The sequence below is a fragment of the Vombatus ursinus genome, unplaced genomic scaffold, assembly GCF_900497805.2.
Source record: "Vombatus ursinus unplaced genomic scaffold, bare-nosed wombat genome assembly UNPS02014959.1, whole genome shotgun sequence".
Classification (NCBI taxonomy): domain Eukaryota; kingdom Metazoa; phylum Chordata; class Mammalia; order Diprotodontia; family Vombatidae; genus Vombatus; species Vombatus ursinus.
Genome location: NW_020954737.1, coordinates 5,680,625 through 5,699,884, shown reverse-complemented (window position 1 = coordinate 5,699,884; position 19,260 = coordinate 5,680,625). Strand labels below are relative to the sequence as shown.

Genomic DNA, 19,260 nt, shown 5'->3' with positions numbered 1-19,260 from the left:
ACATTAACTCTTGCTGATGTATGTAGTATGAAGGTTGACAAGCATCAAAATCTCTATGTAAATGGAGACTTCAGTGCATGAAATTCACTGTGAAACATTAATTTGGCCATAAAATGAAGGTCTGAGTGGAAGAGTGTTTCATGATGAGCTCAGGCAGTCCTATTTTTGGTTTTTACCTCACTAATGTCAGTGACAGAACTAAACACAAATTAAATTTAACAGCATGAAATTTGCTGTTTGCCACAAGGTGGGACATCCCTCGCCCTTTCATTCTTGCTAAGCTATCCCCAAAACACATGTAGACGAGAGTACATACTTTTAATGAGTCTCAGGTATTTATTTTTATGCTTCTCAATGGTACAGGCCAGGGCTTGCTGCTGGACACTCCTTTTCTGGGTATTAGAGACTAGGAGTAAGATTCTTTTTGGCTTGTACCAAACATGGCATTTCCTCAGATAATATAATCAGGTAGGTCTAGGTTGTCATCATTGCTCCACACCTCTAATTCTGGGATATGTTGAATGCTGGGCTCTGGAACATCACAAATCATGGTGTCATCACCCCTGAACCTCTCAAACTAGCCAAAATATGTAATCTGAATTTCAGAGGCCACTTAGTCAAACCTCTATCTGAATAAGAATCCCTTCTTCAATTAATATTGTTGTTGTCCAGTTGTTTTTCAGTCATGTCCTACTCTTTTTGGGGGGAGGCAATCCAGTTAAGTGACTTGCTCAGAGTCACATAGCTAGCAAGTGTATTAGGCCAAATTTGAACTCCGGCCTACCTGTCTCCAGGGCCAGTGCCCCGTGGTAAAGATAATGGAGTGGTTTGCCTTTTCCTACTCCAGCTCATTGTATAGATGAGGAAACTGAGGCAAGCAGGGTTAAGTGACTTGCCCAGGGTCACACAGCTAATAAGTGTCTGAGGCCAGATTTGAACTAAGGAAGATGAGTCCTCCTGACTCCAGGCCCTATATTTTACCCACTGCACCACCTAGTTGCTCCCTCAACTAATACCCACCCCCAGAATGGTCATCTATCCTTCATAAAGCCACATTGGCTCTTAGTGTTTAATGTTTTCCTTTCTAAATGCTCACAAACTACTCCCGTAATATGTTCTGGGAGTTTACCAAGATTCAACATCAAGATCTCACCTTCTTTCCTTTCTTGAAAATGAGACTATTTGCCATTTTCCAGTCCTGCAGCCCTTCTCCCACTCTCCAACACCTTTCAGAATGTCACTAATAGTGCCTCAGCATTCCCATCTGACAGCTCTTTCCTTACTGTAATTCCCTCACTCCAGGATGTAGCTCGTTTGGGCTTGATCGCCTCAACTACTAGGTATTCTCTTACTATCTTTTTATTTATCCTGGATTTCAACCATTAGCCTTACTTTGGAAGCTCTCCCCCTCTAGCTGACCAGATTTTAGTTCTCCTTCCCCAATTCTGTATTATTTTTCTGCTCCCATGGGTCCCCCAGGAAGCCTCATAAATACTTTCCTCTCTTTGCCCCTGATGGGAAGCTAGTTTGCTCATGTGCCTTTGATTGGTAATTAGAAGCTTCCTGTCAAAACCCCCACTGCAAACTGAAGTTCTTAACTATTGTCTATGAGGGAACCACCATTAGAATCCAAGACACATGGAGAGAAAGACCCAAAGCTTGGCAGCCCTGCCTGGGCCCTGCTGTTAGCTTAGCTGGGCTTTGTTACCTATTTTCACCACCCATTCTCTCTACACTTTCCCCCCCCCCAACTCATCACCACTTGTAAGCCAATCTGAAAAAATGATATACAAGCTCCGTTCTTTCTGTCAACATGCTTAAAAATTCTGGGGAGCTGCAGCTGAAATAATGAACCTCGAACTCAGTTCCTGCAGCCCTAGCAACACAGCTTCCCCGATGAGCCTATCATTGGCTGTACAAGGCATCATATCCAAACCTCGCTGTGCCTTATTCTCCCTAATAAAGTGACTCTTGCAGTGAAATGAAAAATCAGGTATCCCCATGAGGTCTAATACAAAGTTCTTATGTAAAGAGGAGTGATTTTGTTGCTAGTAGGGATATATAACAAAAGCAGGCAAGTATGACAAAGGATCAGGTCACAGGCTCTGCGTGCTTCAGCAGGCCCTTTCCATCTTGGCCCCAAGTAGATGCACATGGCAATTGAAAATGTTGTGGAGGCTGAAAAGAACCATGTCAACTCAGCTCAAGGTAGCACCTTTCTCGTTTTGCTAAGTAGAATACCTTGTGTGTATATATATATATATATGTATATATATATATATATTTTTTTTTTTAAAGAGGCAATTAGGATTAAGTGACTTGCCCCCGGTCACACAGCTAGTAAGTGTCAAGTGTCTGGTCTGAGACCAGATTTGAACTTGGGTCCTTCTGACTACAGGGCCAGTCTCTATCCACTGTGCCACTTAGCTGCCCCTCCCTTGGATATTTTGAAGGAATACCAATTAATGACTCTGGGCATGATGGAGATTGAAAGGAATTTTCTAGTTGAAAGCATAACAGAAGACAAGCCTAAAAAGCTTGGGTCCAGCAAGAAGTAACACTGCCCATCAAGGGACATGGGTGGTTCTGCAGCCTAAGAGTCATGAGTTGCCCTAGCAATAGAAAGATGTGTATAACTTGGCCAGATGTGTTATTTAACACATGTTCCCCAACATCCATGTTCCCATCTCTCTCCGCATTATTGGTGTGGTGACCTACGGGAGAATATTCCCTTGTGTATATGGAAGGGAACACTTTTCTGTCCCTTATCTTGCCTTGCTGGTTTTGTTAAATATATTTTGCTTTGAACTGTGTCCTTCGGGTAGCTGGGAAAATGACCACAATGGCTGGGGCTTTTGAGTTGTGATTTTGATAGTTTTACCCACAGAATATGTACCTCAAACCTGGGGCACCATTCAGAAGAGGCAAGGGGATATGACTCTCAGTCCTATATTATCATTTAGAAAATTCTTAAGTTTTCATTCAACTCTGGCTTATGCCTAGAGGTCAGGCTTCATAACTGATCGGGAACCTGGGTCCATCATTCAAAGTGATCATCACCTTCTAAATCTGAATTTGAATCACTGGTAACATTGGAATTTACTTATTCATTTGAAAATATAAATGAGTCTGATCAACATCATCTTGGCCTTCTTTGGGCAAACCTGGTAGGGATGAATGGAAGTATCGCTTTGTCCATGAGATTGATTGCAGATTGTAGAACATTTAAATTTAGTTTTTCTAGCTACTTTCTAGTCTACTTCTTAAGAATCTCATTTGTATGAAAAATTATACTTAATATCTAGTGTAGATGAATTGAGCATAGGATAGGAGTAAGTATAATTTTACTTTCCTTCCAGAACAGACAGCTATATATTAAGCTCTTGGAGAATTATTAAGACTTAAGAGATGTCACTGACATATCCAATAACAATGAGGCAATATCTCATACAACTACTTTGGCAGTAGGAGAGTGTTTCCTCCCAATCTTGCATAGTGCTCTGGACAAAGAAACTTTCTTTGACACTGTCTGATACAAACGTTTTATAAGATTTGTCAGAAGAAATACCACCACATTGGGGGTTCACTTTGGAGCGTCATCGTTGGAATTACAAACTAGACATTTGCAAACTAGAGGTTGAATAGGGGGAAACTAGAACAGTGACACATCTAGACACGGTGTTTTTTTTTGAAGGAACCAGGGCTGTTTATTGGGGAGAAGAGTTAGTGTGAGCACAGTAGCATCTTCAAGTCCTTAAAAAGTGTCAGATGGAAGAGGTTTGTAGACACATTCCACAGGTCTCCTAAATGTAGGACTAGGACCATTGAGTGAAGGTTAAAGGCTCACAGTTTTCTGCTCCATTTAAGGAGGAAGAACCTTTGGCAACAATGAAATAGCCTGGTGAGGGAGGAATCTGGAAGAGGGTGATTGGAAATGAATGGTCTTCTAATTTAGGACGTTCAAATTCAAGTCGGATGGCTACCTCAGAGATATTGTAGAAGGGATTTCTGCTTTGAGAGAAAGATCAGATTATATGACCTCTAAGGTCACTTCCTTGAACAGCCAAGTGGTACAATGGATAGAGTTCTGGAACTGGTGGCAGAAAGACTCATCTTCGTGAGTTCAAATCTGGCCTCAGACATTTACTAGCTGTGTGACTTTGGGCGAGTCACTTCACCTTGTTTGCCTCAGTTTCCTCATCTGTAAAATGAGCTGGGGAAGGAGCTGGCAAACCACTCCAGTATCCTTGCCAAGAAAAACCCAAATGGGGTCACAAAGAATCAGACATGACTGAAATGACTCAACAACAACAGCAAAAATTCCCTCCCATCTAAAATTCCACGAGTCTCTGAATCGGTGCTGTTTCAACAATTTAAGATTGGGCTTGTTAGATACTCTGAAGAGGAAAATCTCTCACATTCCCACTGCATGTCTCGGAACTAAAATCTAAGCTTCTTTTTCTGTTTTTCTTTCTATCTCTAGTACCTAGCAAAGTAACTGTCACATAGTAGGTACTTAACAAATGCTTGTTAGACATAGCTAGGTGGTACAGTGAACGTAAGAGACAGTTGAAATCCTGTTTTAGGAGGCAGCTGGGTGGCGCAGTGGATAGAGTGCCAGCCCTGGAGTCAGGAGGATCTGAGTTTCAAATCTGGTCTCAGACAATTAGTAGCTGTGTGATCCTGGGCAAGTCATTTAACGCTGACTGCCAAAAGAAAAAGGAAGGAAGGAAGGAAGGAAGGAAGGAAGGAAGGAAGGAAGGAAGAAAAGAAAGAAATCCTGCCTCAGACATTGAGTGACCCTGATCTTGGCCTCAGTTTGCTCATCTGTAAAATGGGGATAATAACAATACCCAACTCACAGAGTTGTTGCGAGGCTCAAATGAAATAACATACGTAAAGCATCTTGTGGATCTTAACATGTTATATAAATGCTAGCTATGACGATGATGATGTGTCTCTAATGTGGAGCTGGGTCTTTAAACCATGGACAGCTGGAGTCTAAAGGAGCTACTTGAAGAAATGGAACTCTACCAGACTGGTCCCATTTTGTTTTCCCCTACTGTTCTCCCTCAATGTCCAGTTCTGATAGAATAAAAGAATATGCTTAGGACCAACTAAAAGGCCAAAGAGACTAAAGAGACTGGAGGCTGGTGGGGGGTGTTCAGCAGAGACTGCCAACACATAGCAGTCACTTAGGGAGCTCACAATGATTCATTTGAATTTCTGTTCCATCAGAAAGCAGAGCTTCAAAACTGCTTGGCCCCAGTCCGGACGCCCCAGGCTCAAAGCCAGAGGGCTCAGTGCCCTCTGGCTCCCTCCCATCTGCTCATACCAGACTCCTTCATGCCCAGGCTGCTGGGGAGGGTGGAATCAGTGGAGGCTCAGGGACCTTGAGTTGCAGCGAGGGCCTCACACTTTACTGGTGCTGCTCATTCCTAGCCTCTCAGCATAAGAAATACGCTTCAACTCCTGTCATTTAGTGAAGGGGGCCTCAACCCACGTTCCCTCTAGGCTGGCTAAGGTTAGAAGTAGACGGCTGACACTACCCATGCAATACCAAACTGAGACCGCATGGCTTTGTGCAGAGTTTAGAGTTAGAAGAAATCAAATGTACGCGTTAATTTAATGAAGTTAGTGATTGGCATATTCAGTCATGACTGTGCTGCTTGGCAAGCAGGCTTGAATGGTAGGAAACTGATGTAAACGTGTATGCATAGGACTACTTTTATGCAAGTCAAACCAAAAATATTTCTCCCTCCAGGGGAAGATGATGGGCCATTTCTTTTAGTGGTTTTACATAGACTTAGTGACAATACAGAATCTTGCCTACTTGCCCAATGATGCCTGGAATTTCTTCTTCCTTTTTTTTGAGTGGGGGTAGTGTTATAACAAAGTTTTTCAATCTAAAATTCAAGAAAAGGGGCTCAAAGTAAGAATTAGTAGAAAGAAGGGAACAAGCATTTATTAACTGCTTACTGTATGTCTGGCATTGTGCTAAGTATTTTACAAATAGCTCATTTAATTCTCACAACTTTCCTGGGAGGTAGGTACTGCTATTACCCTCATTTTACAATTGAGGAAACTGAGGCAGAGAGCAGTTAAGTGACTTCCCCTGTATCACACAGCTTTTAAATGTCTGAGGCAGGATTTGAACTTGGAACATTCTGACTCCAGGCTCAGTCATTGTTACTGTCACATTATTATTAATACCACTAATAACAATGAATAATAATAGCTAGTATTTATCTAGTGCTTTAAAGTTTGTAAAGCACTTCACATATGCCATCTCCGTTGATCCTCACAACTCTGTAAGGTAGGTAGGCGTGATTATTATCTCCATTTTACAGATGAGGAAACTGAGGCATGATTTGAATTCATATTTTCCCAATTCCAAGCCCAGTACTTTACCCACTACACCACAGAGCTGATAGTAAGCAATCAATCAATGCTCTTTTAGATCCTTTTTTTGTTTTAAGTGAATGGGATAGGGATAGACCCTGGGCTTGGGATTCATTAGTATAGGGAACTCCTCAGTGGGGAAACTCCCTCCACCAATACAGTGCCTTCTTTAAAATCTGTAGCCTTGTTTGTTGTTGTTTGTCCTTTGTTCTCATAGAGGACCAATGACATCAGGATGGTGATGTCTTGACTTACAAATGAATTGGATTTAAGTGAGGCAGGACTGTGCAAAGTCACCAGCCTCACCCTCTCCTCCAGAACCATATGGGCACAGTGACAAGACAGCCTTAGAGAGTTGTCTTTAGAGTACTGAGAGGTTGTGACTCTCCCAGTGGTCACAAAATCATATGTATCTGAGGCAGAAGACTCAGGTCTTCCTGGCTCAGAGACTGACTGTCTAACCACTAAGACATGCTACCTATTTGGTGCCTGAAGCAAGGGCAGGGGAGGGCTGCTACCAAATTAGCAGGGCAAAGGGCAAAGGAATAACAGGATAGGGGCAATGAAAACAAACTTTGCCATCTGCCCTTTTGTGCTGGACTCTGTTATACCTGAAAGAATGCAGGGATGAACAGTAGAAGCACATAAGATATTTCTGTGCTCTGGGGCTACAAATGGGCGTATAGTTCCACAGGACTTCTGAGGTATCTACAAGACCAGCAGTTGGCCACACCTCAGGCAAATAAATGCCTGGATATAATATCAGTCTGTGTATTCTTAGGACTACAGTGAGGTTATTCAGATTTAGTCCTTTTAGAGAGCCTGGGGCTCCCGAGGGGTAGGTGGCCCATGGTCTCCTCTCTGAGGGGGAAAGGTTCCGGTTTGACTACATAAAATTGTGAATTCTAGATCTGGAAGCCCATTAGCTCCTGGACTTCCTTTTATCCTAACGCCTGAAAACACTGTAACAGATGCTCCCACGATCCATCAAAAGTAATTGCTCTAAAGGATTGGGGACCAGGAAATGGTTATGGAAAAGATGGGTGGACATGTTCCGCAGTTGGCGGCCAATGTCATACATTAATCATGCTTAATTCAAAATCACAACAATATTGACAAGTCAGAGGAGAGGGTTTGGAAACAGTACTGGGATTGGAGTTAATACTAGCACCTTCTCTCTGTGATTATCTCCAGTTTATCCTGGACAGACTTTGCTGGTACATCCTCATTTGGCCTCTCATACTGTCTCTCCCACTAAACTGAGTTCCTTGAGGGTAAGGACTGATTTTGCCTTTCTTCTGCATTCCCAGCACTTAGCACAGTGCACGGCACATAGTAGGGGCTTCATAAACACTTGCTGACTTGACTTCTGACTCTGTCCCTTAGTTCCTACATGATCTCCAGCAAGTCATGTTATTTCCCTAGGTCTGTTTCCTCCTCTATAAAATGAGGGGATTGGACCAGATGATTTCTTAAGTCCCTCCCAGATCTGACACCTGATGGCTCTGGAAAGATGACACTGTCCAGACTGACTCATTTCCTCCAGATTTTCAAACATTTCAAGCTAAAAATTCATTGCCAGCAATCACTAGCATTCAGATTTAGTAAAAATAAAGAATATTTTGGGTGCATACAGGCCCTTAACCAACATTATATACCTCTGAAAGTATGCTATGTGCAATACAAGCTATGCTGTGAAAACACTTTCCTAAAATTTAATGGGGATACCATGTTTAAGAGACCAGACAGAATTCACTTGTTGGATATTATGGAAAGAGGACATAGGAGATGCTAATGGTACTCTCTTCTTTGTCACTTCCCTATTTCCAAACCATGCCTCCTACATTCTGGCCATCTTCAGCAACCCCTCCCACTAGAACCTAGACTCTACCCCTGAGACCCTGGGCTCTGATAGGTGAGATTTTGCCTTGTCTTACCCCAATCCAGGGACAGCTAGGTGGCACAGTGGATAGAGCACCAGGCCTGAAGTCAGGAAGATCTGAGTTGAAATCCAGCCTCAGACACTTACCAGCTGTGTGACCCTGGTCAAGTCACTTAATGTCTATTTGCCTCACTTCCTCATCTGTAAAATGTGGACACACTGGAGAAGGAAATGGCAAACCATTCCAGGATCTTTGCCAAGAAAACCCCATGGACAATGTCCATGTGGTCATGTAGAGTGGACATGCCTGGACAACTGAGCAACAACAACCTAAATCTGGGCTTCCACATCATTTTCTGATGATTTCCAAACCATGCCACTATACACATACACCTGTCTCCCTTTCTAGTTCTCTTTCTTTATGTCCTTTCTCCACTAGAATAGAAGCTCCTTGAGGGCAGGACTGTCTTCCTTGCTTATTTATATCCCCAGTGTAAACACTGCATAGTGTCTGGCACATAGTAAGTGCTTACTAAATGTCTTTTATTCATTCATTCATTCTACATGTGTTCTTGAATTTGATTACCAGGTCATAAGATCCTGAAAGGGACTTTTGAGATCATGAGCCCAACTCTGTTTTACAGATGATGAAACTGAGTCCTCAGTAAGGCAAAATGACTCTCCAAGGGCAACACGTGAAGTTAAGAGCAGTGAACAAAATGAAAAAAGAAAAAAAGGACTGATCTTGTGTTTAATATTAAAACTCAGTCTCTTTCATTGATGTTCCTATTGATAAAAGAATCATACACTTGAGTTATACTCAGAAAAAAAATGGTGATGGAGATGACTGCGAAGTCTTAGGACCATTTTATTTAAACCTTTCTACCAAAATGAGAAACTTTGTTTTTGCATGCTGAAGTTTTCATTTTCATAGAAATTTTGATGCTTGACAGTTTTCCTATTGAATTCCTTGACAAACTTCCTATTGCTTTTGAGGACAGATTCTTGTGAGAGAGGCAAAATGTCATTTTTGGTAACTACTTTTCAATATGGTAGCTACAGCACCATTTGAAATAACTAGGACTCATTTGCAAGCTATTTATAATGCTGTTTTCAGCACCTGTATACAGGTAGTGGTATAAAATTTCTTTAAACAAATGGGCAAATTAGCAAAGTACTTGACTTCTAGTCTTAGCCTCCTCCATGAAGGGCAGGCTAGATCATTTGGACTGGCAGGTGAATTGATTTTCTTCAGGCAGTTCCTGATTTCCAGCTTGGAATTATGCGGGTGGGTTTTAAAAGGTAGACGAGAAGTTTTTGGTGTTTGAGGTCAACTATTCCAGAGAGACCTCACAAGGCAGAAATTTTCTTCAGGTCCTCCTCCCTCACCCAGTCATGAAGGTTTCAGTCTTGGTGGGAGAAAGAAACTGACATGGCTTTACTTGTCGAAAGACTTAAAAGACTTTAAAAGATGGCTGAATGACTTTGATAGACTTGGCCAAGGACCATTTTACCTCAATGGGGAACTATGACTTTATTCATAATTCAACGGGAAAATTTTGCTTTTTTGATAATAAGTAATTTGGGAGACATTGGGCACTCTCCATTCCTTTCATATATAGAACTTCTGCTGAGGGGTCCCACTGGTCTGATTGGGCTTACCATGTCAGATAGGTTTTCCGCCATGCTCTGTTCTCTGGCTATCTTCTTTTCTGGTTTACATGGATCCTTCCCTTCCCCTCTTTCCAGTTCTGGAACCATAATTACCAGCCAAGACTGGGATCCTAGGGCTCACTCCAAGTCACATCCTACTAGCACTAAGGCTGGATGTCTGGGCTTTCCAGGAGAGAATAGTAACAATCAAAATTTAGCCCTTTTGTGTTTTTTCAAGTTCTGTGGGTTTTCCATATAACTGAGTATTTTTGTTCTCCTGTATATATTTCCATATAACTAAATACATTTGTTCTCTCCATTAATAAAGAGGGTGTTTGTTTCACAGTTGAGTATCTTATGCTCCTTAGAAATACTTCCTTTGACTTTCAGAAACTTAGAGGGCAATATTAGCTTTTTAGAAGATACCTGGTGACTACTGCCCTAACCTTAGTTGACTGGGTGCATTTTGGAGAATGGGGGAAGAGATATTTGGGCTACAGCAATTGGGTTACTATCCTTTTCCCTCAGCTACACAGGATCTTCTTAATCAAATTAGGGTACAAGGAGAGATTCCCCTGCAGGTAACTTCTGAACTTTTTGATAGGAAGATTTATCTTTCGTTGCCCAAAAGCCTTGAGCTTACAGTGTGTGCGCTTGTTGCTGATGTTGAAATAACTAAGTAGGGGCATGAGAAGGGGGGCACCTTTGACAGTTAAGTTCTCCTTATGTATTGAAGATCCTGGCAGATTTTAGAGAAGGGTGTGTGATGAGTAGGAGTATGGCGGCAACAAATGCCTTGGAGCTCTAGCCTGTAAAGCAATTTGCTGATCTTGTCTCCTTAGCCAAATCCTATCTTATGGACAAAGTCTCTATCAGTCTTCTCCTGATATCTAGCTGATAGTACTTTGCAGGACTGGGTACACAGCAGACCCTTAGTAAGGACTGGATAATTGACTAATTTTCCTAGGGACCTTGAGAAAAGTGGAAAGGAGCTACTACCAAGAGGTCATTTGTCCTCTATCACTAGAGATCTTTAAGCTAAGGCTAGATAAGCACTTGTTTGGTATCTTATAAAAGGGATTCCTGGTTCAGGTATGTTCTGGATGATATCTTAAATCTTTTCCAATATCAGATTCTGAAGAGATCTACTATCGTCTGCTAGTTGGGGACCTCTCTGGGAGGCAATATGGCACAGTAGAAACAGCATTGGTTCTGGAGGTGAAGGACCTGTGCACCTATCTTGTCTCTGATGCTTACTCCATGTATGATCTTGGCCAACTCACTTGATGTCCACATGCCTCAGTTTCCTCATCTGTAAAATGAGGAGGTTGTACTACTTGGCTTCTGAGTTCCCTTCCAGTTCTATGATCAATGCTACTAGTGAGCTCCCCTGAAATCCTCCACCAACCTACTTGTTATGAAAATCGTAGATCTCCTGGATGTTGCCAAAGATGATGTGTTCCTTGTTAAGAATCCCAGGGGGGATCTCCTCCACGCCACTTGTCATTTCCCACAGGTATGTCTGTAAGACACCAACAGGTTTCAAAACTGGTACAGCCATGTGAAAATGCAAACAAGAACAGACAAGCCCTCCAACTTTCTGGCTCAAGGCCCAGACTGAGAAATGTAAAATTAAGTACACAAACAAGAGAGTAAACAAAGTGGGAAGAAAATCAAAGCTGAATATGCTAAATCATCCCAAACTATCTCAGGTGAAATTCATCCCCTGAAATGAAGTGAGATTCCAGAAGAAACTCCACCCCCTCACCAACCCATGTTAACTTGATTACTAAATGACCAGTGGGAGATAAGTGTTTTGTTTTGAAACAGGAATTATCTAGATAATTACTTTAATTTTCCACTTTACTTGGCAGGTACAGACCCAGTCTGTGAGCAATTTTTGAATTTCTCTTATCAAAGAACTTTATGATCCTATATGATTCTTATGACCCTAGGGGTATCTTCTTTGAGATATATATTTTTTTTATTCTCTGCTTCCCTCTGAGAAAAGAACAGAGTCTTGAGTTCTGTGCTTTCTACAATCCTGGACCGCTATCAAGGATGGCATCTTTCTGACAAGGCTGGAAGTCACTTACAGTAACTCCTTCCTCGCTAAGCAAGTCACTCAGACTTACCTCTAAGCACTCATGTAAATCTCTTACATATGCCTTTTCTGTCTGGAGGAGTTCTGCCATGATGAATCTAGAAGAAAAAACACATGGTCTTCCAGTAAGTCATCCATATACACGAATGCAATGATGCCATTTTTGATTATCTTCCTTGGTCTTCTCCATGAATATTCATTCTCCTACTTAAAACTTGGTTCAAAACTCAGAGTCACAGAATGATATGGCCATAAATTGCCCTGGACTGGGAGGCAAAAAAGGTCTAGGTTTTAGACCTAGCGCTATCATTAACTAGTTCTGTGACTGCAGACCCTGTAGAGTTGGGATTTGAACCCAGGTCCTATGTTTCCAATTTCAGCACTGCCTCCACTACACACTTCTTGATGAGAAGGTCTTCCCAAGATGCTGTGAATAATGAATGCATCACCCAGCGACTAACCTGGTGATCAGTTTCCCTGAACTGAGCTAGGATGGTCCTAGGATGATGGTTCATCCCTGGGACCATAACAGAAACCCTTCTGATTTGGCAGGGCTTGACAGAACTTTCCCTCTACTGTTATGGCCTTTGGGAATTTAGGGTTCCCCACCATGACACAATGAGGTGCTGGAAGACAGGTAGGATAAAATGGAGGTGGGGAAAATGTGCCTTTTTCCTTTTCTGCATGTAGAGTCCTTTCTGGTGCTGATCTATCAAGTAGAAGATGAGATGGCATCCTGCCACCATGCCTGCCCTCCCCATCTGCCTAGTAACACCAAGGAGAATGCCTGAAACCCCTTGACAGCTCCAAGCTTCCCCCAAATCTGCCTTTGACTGCACTCCTCAAAACCTCCTTTCCTCCTAAGCTGTTGAAATACTCCATAGGACTCAGTGGCAGCCCCACAGTCTAATCCGATGGTGACATCTTCTTCATTAAAAGAAGATGTATCTACTTGTGCCCATTGTATCTACTCCTGGGCACAAATTATGCATTTGCCTGGACGGAAGGGAGTTTTCCTTCCTGCTGGAACCAGCCTATCATTATGCACCTTCCCTTCCTTTCCAAGGTCCCTCTGCTGAGAAGGTGGAAAGTAAGCTGGCAACCAGGAATGAGCACTGGATTGGGATTCAGATTGCAGAATCGGAAATACAGAGCTTGAGGGGGATCTTAGAAACCATTTTGCACAATCCCTCATTTTACAGAGGAGGAAACCAGTGACTTGCCAAGGTCACATATTTGAACCCAGGTCTTTCTGACTTCAGGTCCAGCACTCTAGCCACAATTACATGTTACTTCTCAAACAAATTTAGATTCCAGCTCTGGCTCTCCCACTTATTAGCTATATGACCCTATATAAAAACCCTAACTGTTCTGATTATCAGTCTCCCCATTTGCATTATGGGAATACTATTACAGCCTGGGCTATCTCATTGGGAAGATTGAATGAGAAAACAAATGGGAATTATTTGTAAATGATAAAGTCCTATGGGAATCTAAAATGTGATGATGATGATGATGATGATGATGATGATGATGATGATGATATCATTAGGGAAAGGATGAGTTCTTCCCTTGCCTTTCTGAAATGCTCCATGGTCTACCTGGAGTGTGTAGGCCTGGTTCTATCTCTGACCTGTTTCATGGTCTTGGACAAGATCTTGGTTTTCCCAATTAACTCAAATCAATACATATTCATTGAACAGCTACTTTATCTTAAGCACTGGGCCAGGGGCTATGAACAACACAAACTAAAACTGAGGCATAATCTTCACCTTCAAGTTGCTTATAATCTTTTTTGGGGGTGCTATTTATTTATTTAAAATGATGTTTTCTTTTTTCCCCAATTACATGTAAAAACAATTTTAACACTTTTTTTTTAAAGTTCTAAATTCAAAATTCTACCCCTCTCCTCCCTCCCCATTCCCTGCCGAGACAGGAAGGTTGCTTATAATCTTGTTGAGGACCAGCCACCTGGCTTCTCCTGAGGTTTTCCCAGAACTCTTTGTCTGGATCTCTCATTCACTTCCATCACACTCTACCTTAAATTAGACTTATTTATATAACAGGTTATACACTTCCCCCGCCAGCCCTCTATTATTAACTTGCGGATGGAGGCCTGCCATTTTCTCAACTTTCTTCCTCCAGCACCAAGCAGAGCACCTTGCTCATCCTACATGCTTAGTAAGTGTTTGGTGAATTGGATTTAAATGTTTTAATAACTATACAAGAGAGGCAGTGTGGGAGAGGATAGAGAGCCAGCTTTAGAGCCAGGAGGACCTGAGCTCAAGCCCTCTCTCTGATAGACACTGGCTGTGTGATCCCAGACAACCCAGACAACCTCTAAGGTCTCTTCTAGCTCCAGACCTATGAGGCTAAGCCAGACAGGGCTCATAACCTACACCAGCAGAGAGAGTATCCATTAGCAATGCTGTCACGGGGTTATTTTTTAATCTGTATTAGGGCAGCAAAACTTTAAGTTGCAGAGACAGGGATGATTTTCATTGGTAGTCTGGGAATGGGGGACCTGCAGCCTCGAGTCCACACGTGGCCCTCTAGGTCCTCAAGAGCAGCCCTTTCACTGAATCCAAACTTCACAGAACAAATCCCCTTAATAAAAGGATTTGTCCTGTCAAACTTGGACTCAGTCTAAAAGCCTCACCTGAGGACCTAGAGGGCCACAAGTTCTCCACCCCTGGTAGAGACAGTTCCTTATTCGGGTTCCTGATATCAATAAAATTACAGGGGAATAGAGAAAGACAAGATAGGAAAGGGGAAAGGGAACAAACATTTAAGTACCTTCAGTGTGCCAGGTACTGTGTTAAGGGATTTACAAGTATTATCTCATTTGATCCTGACAACAAACCTTTGAGGTAGGTGCTGTTATTTTCTCTATTTTACAGGAGAGGAAACTGAGGCAGAAAGCAGTTAAGTGATTTGCCCAGGAGATAGGAAGTGTTTGAGGCTAGGACTGATCCCTGGCCTTCCTGACTTCAGGTCCAGTGCTCTATCCAATGGACTACCTAGTTGTCCTTATCCCTTTCCCAATAGCAATATGAGGCACTAAGTACCAGGTCAATGGTATGGACAGTAAGTGCTACAAAACTTCAGAGAATGGGGTAATCAGTGTCATCCGGTGTCGTCCAGATGGCTACACAAAGGAAGTGGGTTGAACTTCAAAGGATGAGTAGGATTTAAATTGCATAAAGAAAAGGAGACCTCCTAAGCCTGGATAGCAGCATGAGGCCTATATCTAGGACAACAAGAAGGCCATTCCAGGGTGGAGTAGGCAATTTGAATTGGGGGAATAAGACTAGGTAGACAGGCAGGTTAAAATTAGGATGTGGAGAGCCCTGAATGCCAGACCAAGGAGTTTTTGAATCATCCTATAGAAAGGGGAGCCACTGAAAATTTTCAGGAAGGGGATGCCATGATGAAAGCATTATTTTTGGAAGGTCAATCTGTCAACAGTGTGCAGAAGAGAATGGAGAAAAAGAAAACTCTGGAAGGAGACTAAAATAATTTAAGAATGAGGTGATGTGGGCCTGGAGTAGGTAATGGTAGCGTTCTGGCAAAATATAAGCTCTGTGAGGGCGGGGATTATTATTTTTTTGCTTTGTATCCTCAATACCTAGAATAATGCCTGGCACACAGTAGGGGTTTAACAAATGCTTGCTGAATGAATAAATGGCAGTGTGAATGGACAAGAGACATTTTAGAGGAAGGATAGTTAAAACTTGATGGTGGACTGGCCGTAATCAAGGAAGGGAAGGGATAAATCAAACATGACTGCAAGGCTTTGAGCCTGGTTGCCTGGGAGACCTGGAAGAAAGGAAGTTCAGAAGGGGGCTGACTGGGGAGGAAAGTTGTTAAATTGAGTTTAGGCAAATTGAGTTTGAGATGACAATATGGGGTTTGGTAACCCACAGATTCATGTCTTGCAGGCAGATGGAGACCTGGACCAGAGTTCAGGGGAGAGGACAGTAGTAGAGAGAAAGCTTTGGGAATCATCAGTAAAGATGATGCATAGACCATGAGAAGAATCCTATCTGCCTAGGGTTGTTATGAGAACACTGGGAAATATGAAATGGGACCATTACTAGGAGGTGAAAGGACATTAATGTGAAACTTAATCAATGCTAACTGAAGCATGATTTGAATGAAGAGATATGAGAGGACACCCCCATTTCATTCCTGCAAGGATGTGGGAGGTCCACATGTTTTACACATTGCATCAATGTACTGATTGTGCCGATTTTTTTCTTATTTTTCTTTTTCTTTTTTGTCTTTATAAAAATACTATTTGCTATGTGGGATGGCTATCTGGAAAGGGGAGGTGTAGGAATGCTGGGGAAAATTGTGATGATTAAAAAATAAAAGACACCAATAAAATATTTTAAAAATAAAAATATTAAAAGAATAAGTAAAAAATAAAATAAATGTTTGTTGAATAAATGAATGTCAGTGGAAATGGAAAGGAATGGATAGCTGTGAAAGACATTTTATAGAATCATGGAATCACAGCTGGAAGGGACCTTCCATTAAGTCCAAATCTCTCTCTTTTTTTTCTGATGTAAGGAAACTGAGACAGACCTAGGTGAAGTGACTTGCCCAGGGTCACACAGCTAGTAAATATCTGAGGTATGCTCTAAAATCAGGACTTCCTGACTCCGAGTCCAGCGCTCTGTCCTTTGTCCCAATTTGGCGACTGGCTGGACATGGGAAATAAAGGAAAGGGACACTTCTTATTATGAGGTCTCTGCTTTTCAGGGCTGGGGCTGCCCAGAGAGCACATACTCTTTCTTTCGGGCTGATTTCCGCTTCTCTTCGTTGACCTCGTGGTTGGCATCCCGTAGTTTGACCTCTCGGTCTGAGAGACTTGCTGGGATGATGTCCAGCTCCAGGTCCTTGTTATCCTATAGACAGAAGGATTGAAGAAGATCTGATCACTTGTGGACATCTCAGGGAGAGGCCACTCAAAAGATACAAGGGAGTGGGCCAGGGAAAGACAGCCACAGTGATGTGCTTTTGAGGAAAGGAGATGAGAAGATGAAGCAGAACCAAAACCATAAACCCACAAATGCTCCTGTGGAAGGGAAGGTTGGTTTGTTTTTTAAATCCTTTTCTTTCTACATGAAATTGACATAACAAAAAGTTGCAGCCCAGGTGAATGCTCACAGCAGGAAAAAGATGAACAAATTCAGTAATTATACGTCTGTCTCTTAAGGCTAAGTATGTCCTATACCAATTGAGTAAGTTCTTCTACCTTGCTCAGAGCTATTAGCATGGGACACTTTGGTTAAGCCTGCCTCTTGACTATGAAACACAAAAGTTTGTGAAATTTAGTCATGTGGAAATGCAAATACACTTTCACGTCCCTAGGGAAGTAATCAATGCAAAGCTTAAATATAAATAAATACTTATCCTTGGGAATAGAAGGCTAAAAAGAAGCAATTAACGGGTATATTAATTTTTTCTTACCTGATACAAACACTTCAGTTAGCATTTGGTCTTTGGGTCTGCGTCAGGGGGTGAACTGACCTCCCTTGACATTGTTCAATGTGAAGTGAGGTCTCAGTGTCCATCTAACACTCATCCTGCCTTAACTCTTTTCCTATAGTTCTAGCAAAATCCTGTAATCAAACGAGTGAGATTCCTAAAGAAGAGCTCAAATACACCCCATTATAGGCTTAACCTGTAAAATAAGAAGAAATTGGTTGGCTCCACTCCCTAATTATAGATAATCCAATCTGTCATTCATCTTAGAAATGTCAGAAGGAGTCTGGATAAATGGATTATACAGGTGATCTACAAACTTTTTAGCAGATTTGATTTCCCTGACTTCTCTGGATAATTTTTGTAAGAATTCCTCATGAGAGAACTAAGCTGACTTGTTTGACTACCAAATTAAAATTAAATGAAATTAAAATGTGACAAAGACTCGTAACTATGGCTGACAGAAGATCTGCATTTTTGAAATTTATTTCCATGTCCTCTGCTCTCGAGATCCCGCCCTTATAAGACCCTGGCTTTATTTATTCATCATTTCTTTGATCTTGCTTTCCTGTGCATTAGGGGCTCTATCTGTCTCTGTTGGAAGCTGATGCCTACATCTTTTGTTTTGAGACACTATGTGATACTAAGAAGGGATGGGAGGAAGGTTAGCATCTTCAGTCACATGATGCTCACTCTGCACAGGAGAGAAGAGGGGCTGCCCATCCTTCTGCTCACTCCTAACCCACTATGTTCCTGTTTATTAGGTTACCCTTGCAGAAGGCTGGAATTTGATAGTGGGGCTGGTGTGAGAAATGATGCTAGGGATCAGTTTGAATGGAACAGTTATCACACTCCACTCCAACAATGTTTATTGGGTTACCTATAGCTACTTTTTCTCCTCTTTTTTCTTTTCCTCCTTCCTTCCTTTCTTTTTTCCTTCCTTCTTCCTTCCTTTCTAACTTCCTTCCACTATATTGCCCAGGCTGGAAATACAGTGGTCACTCCTAGGCCCAATGCCACTACTGATTAGAATGGAAGCTTTGACCTGCTCCATTTCTGATTTGGGTTGGTTCACCCCTCCTTAGGTAGACTTATGTCCCCCCTTTCCAGGGGCTCCCCCTGTTGATGCTGAACTTAGTGCAGACACCCAATGGCTCAATCCACTACAGCTCAGAACTCCCAAGCTCAAGTGATCCACCATCTTCGGCCACCTCTGCTGCAGAAATTACAAGTATGCACCACTATACTTAGCCCAACTATAGCTTCTAGACCTAATTTGGTTCTATGAGTGTCTTGCCTAAAATAACAGTATAAGAATCATCTTTGTCTTCCCTTTTCCCAAACAGCTCTTCTAAAATTCCCATCAACTATGTCCTATATCTTCAACAATTAAACTTTCAGTCTCTAGGACTCTCACACAAATAGTATCTGACAAGGGCAACCCCTGCCACAGCTGGAGCCATAGCAATTTGCCAGTTAGATCAGTAACGTGCTAATGAGACCAAAATTATAAGTCCAATTCCTAATGGGGACCAATTAACTTGACTCAGAGAAAAGTTCTGTTCTATAGCCACAAAAAGCACCAATAACCCTGGCTAGCCATTATGCAAATGCATTAGTAGGTTGGCTCAATGTAATCCATCCTGTCTACTACAAAATTCAGTGTGAATGTGCTCTGGATTGTCAGAAAACTCATCTTTGGGTGCCAAGTACAACATGGACATAG

The 19,260-nt window shown here is 42.0% G+C and overlaps 1 protein-coding gene across 1 annotated transcript in view; it reads right to left on the bottom strand.

Annotated features, from left to right (window-relative positions):
* KALRN (kalirin RhoGEF kinase) overlaps positions 1 to 19,260 on the bottom strand; it is a 966,578-nt gene that overhangs the window by 323,595 nt on the left and 623,723 nt on the right. Inside the window, exons 23-25 of the mRNA XM_027845153.1 lie at positions 16,836 to 16,954; positions 12,073 to 12,139; positions 11,350 to 11,459 (exon numbers count right to left, since the gene is read on the bottom strand). Of these exons, the coding sequence (XP_027700954.1) occupies positions 11,350 to 11,459; positions 12,073 to 12,139; positions 16,836 to 16,954 (296 nt within the window). The remainder of the gene's footprint in view (positions 1 to 11,349; positions 11,460 to 12,072; positions 12,140 to 16,835; positions 16,955 to 19,260) is intronic.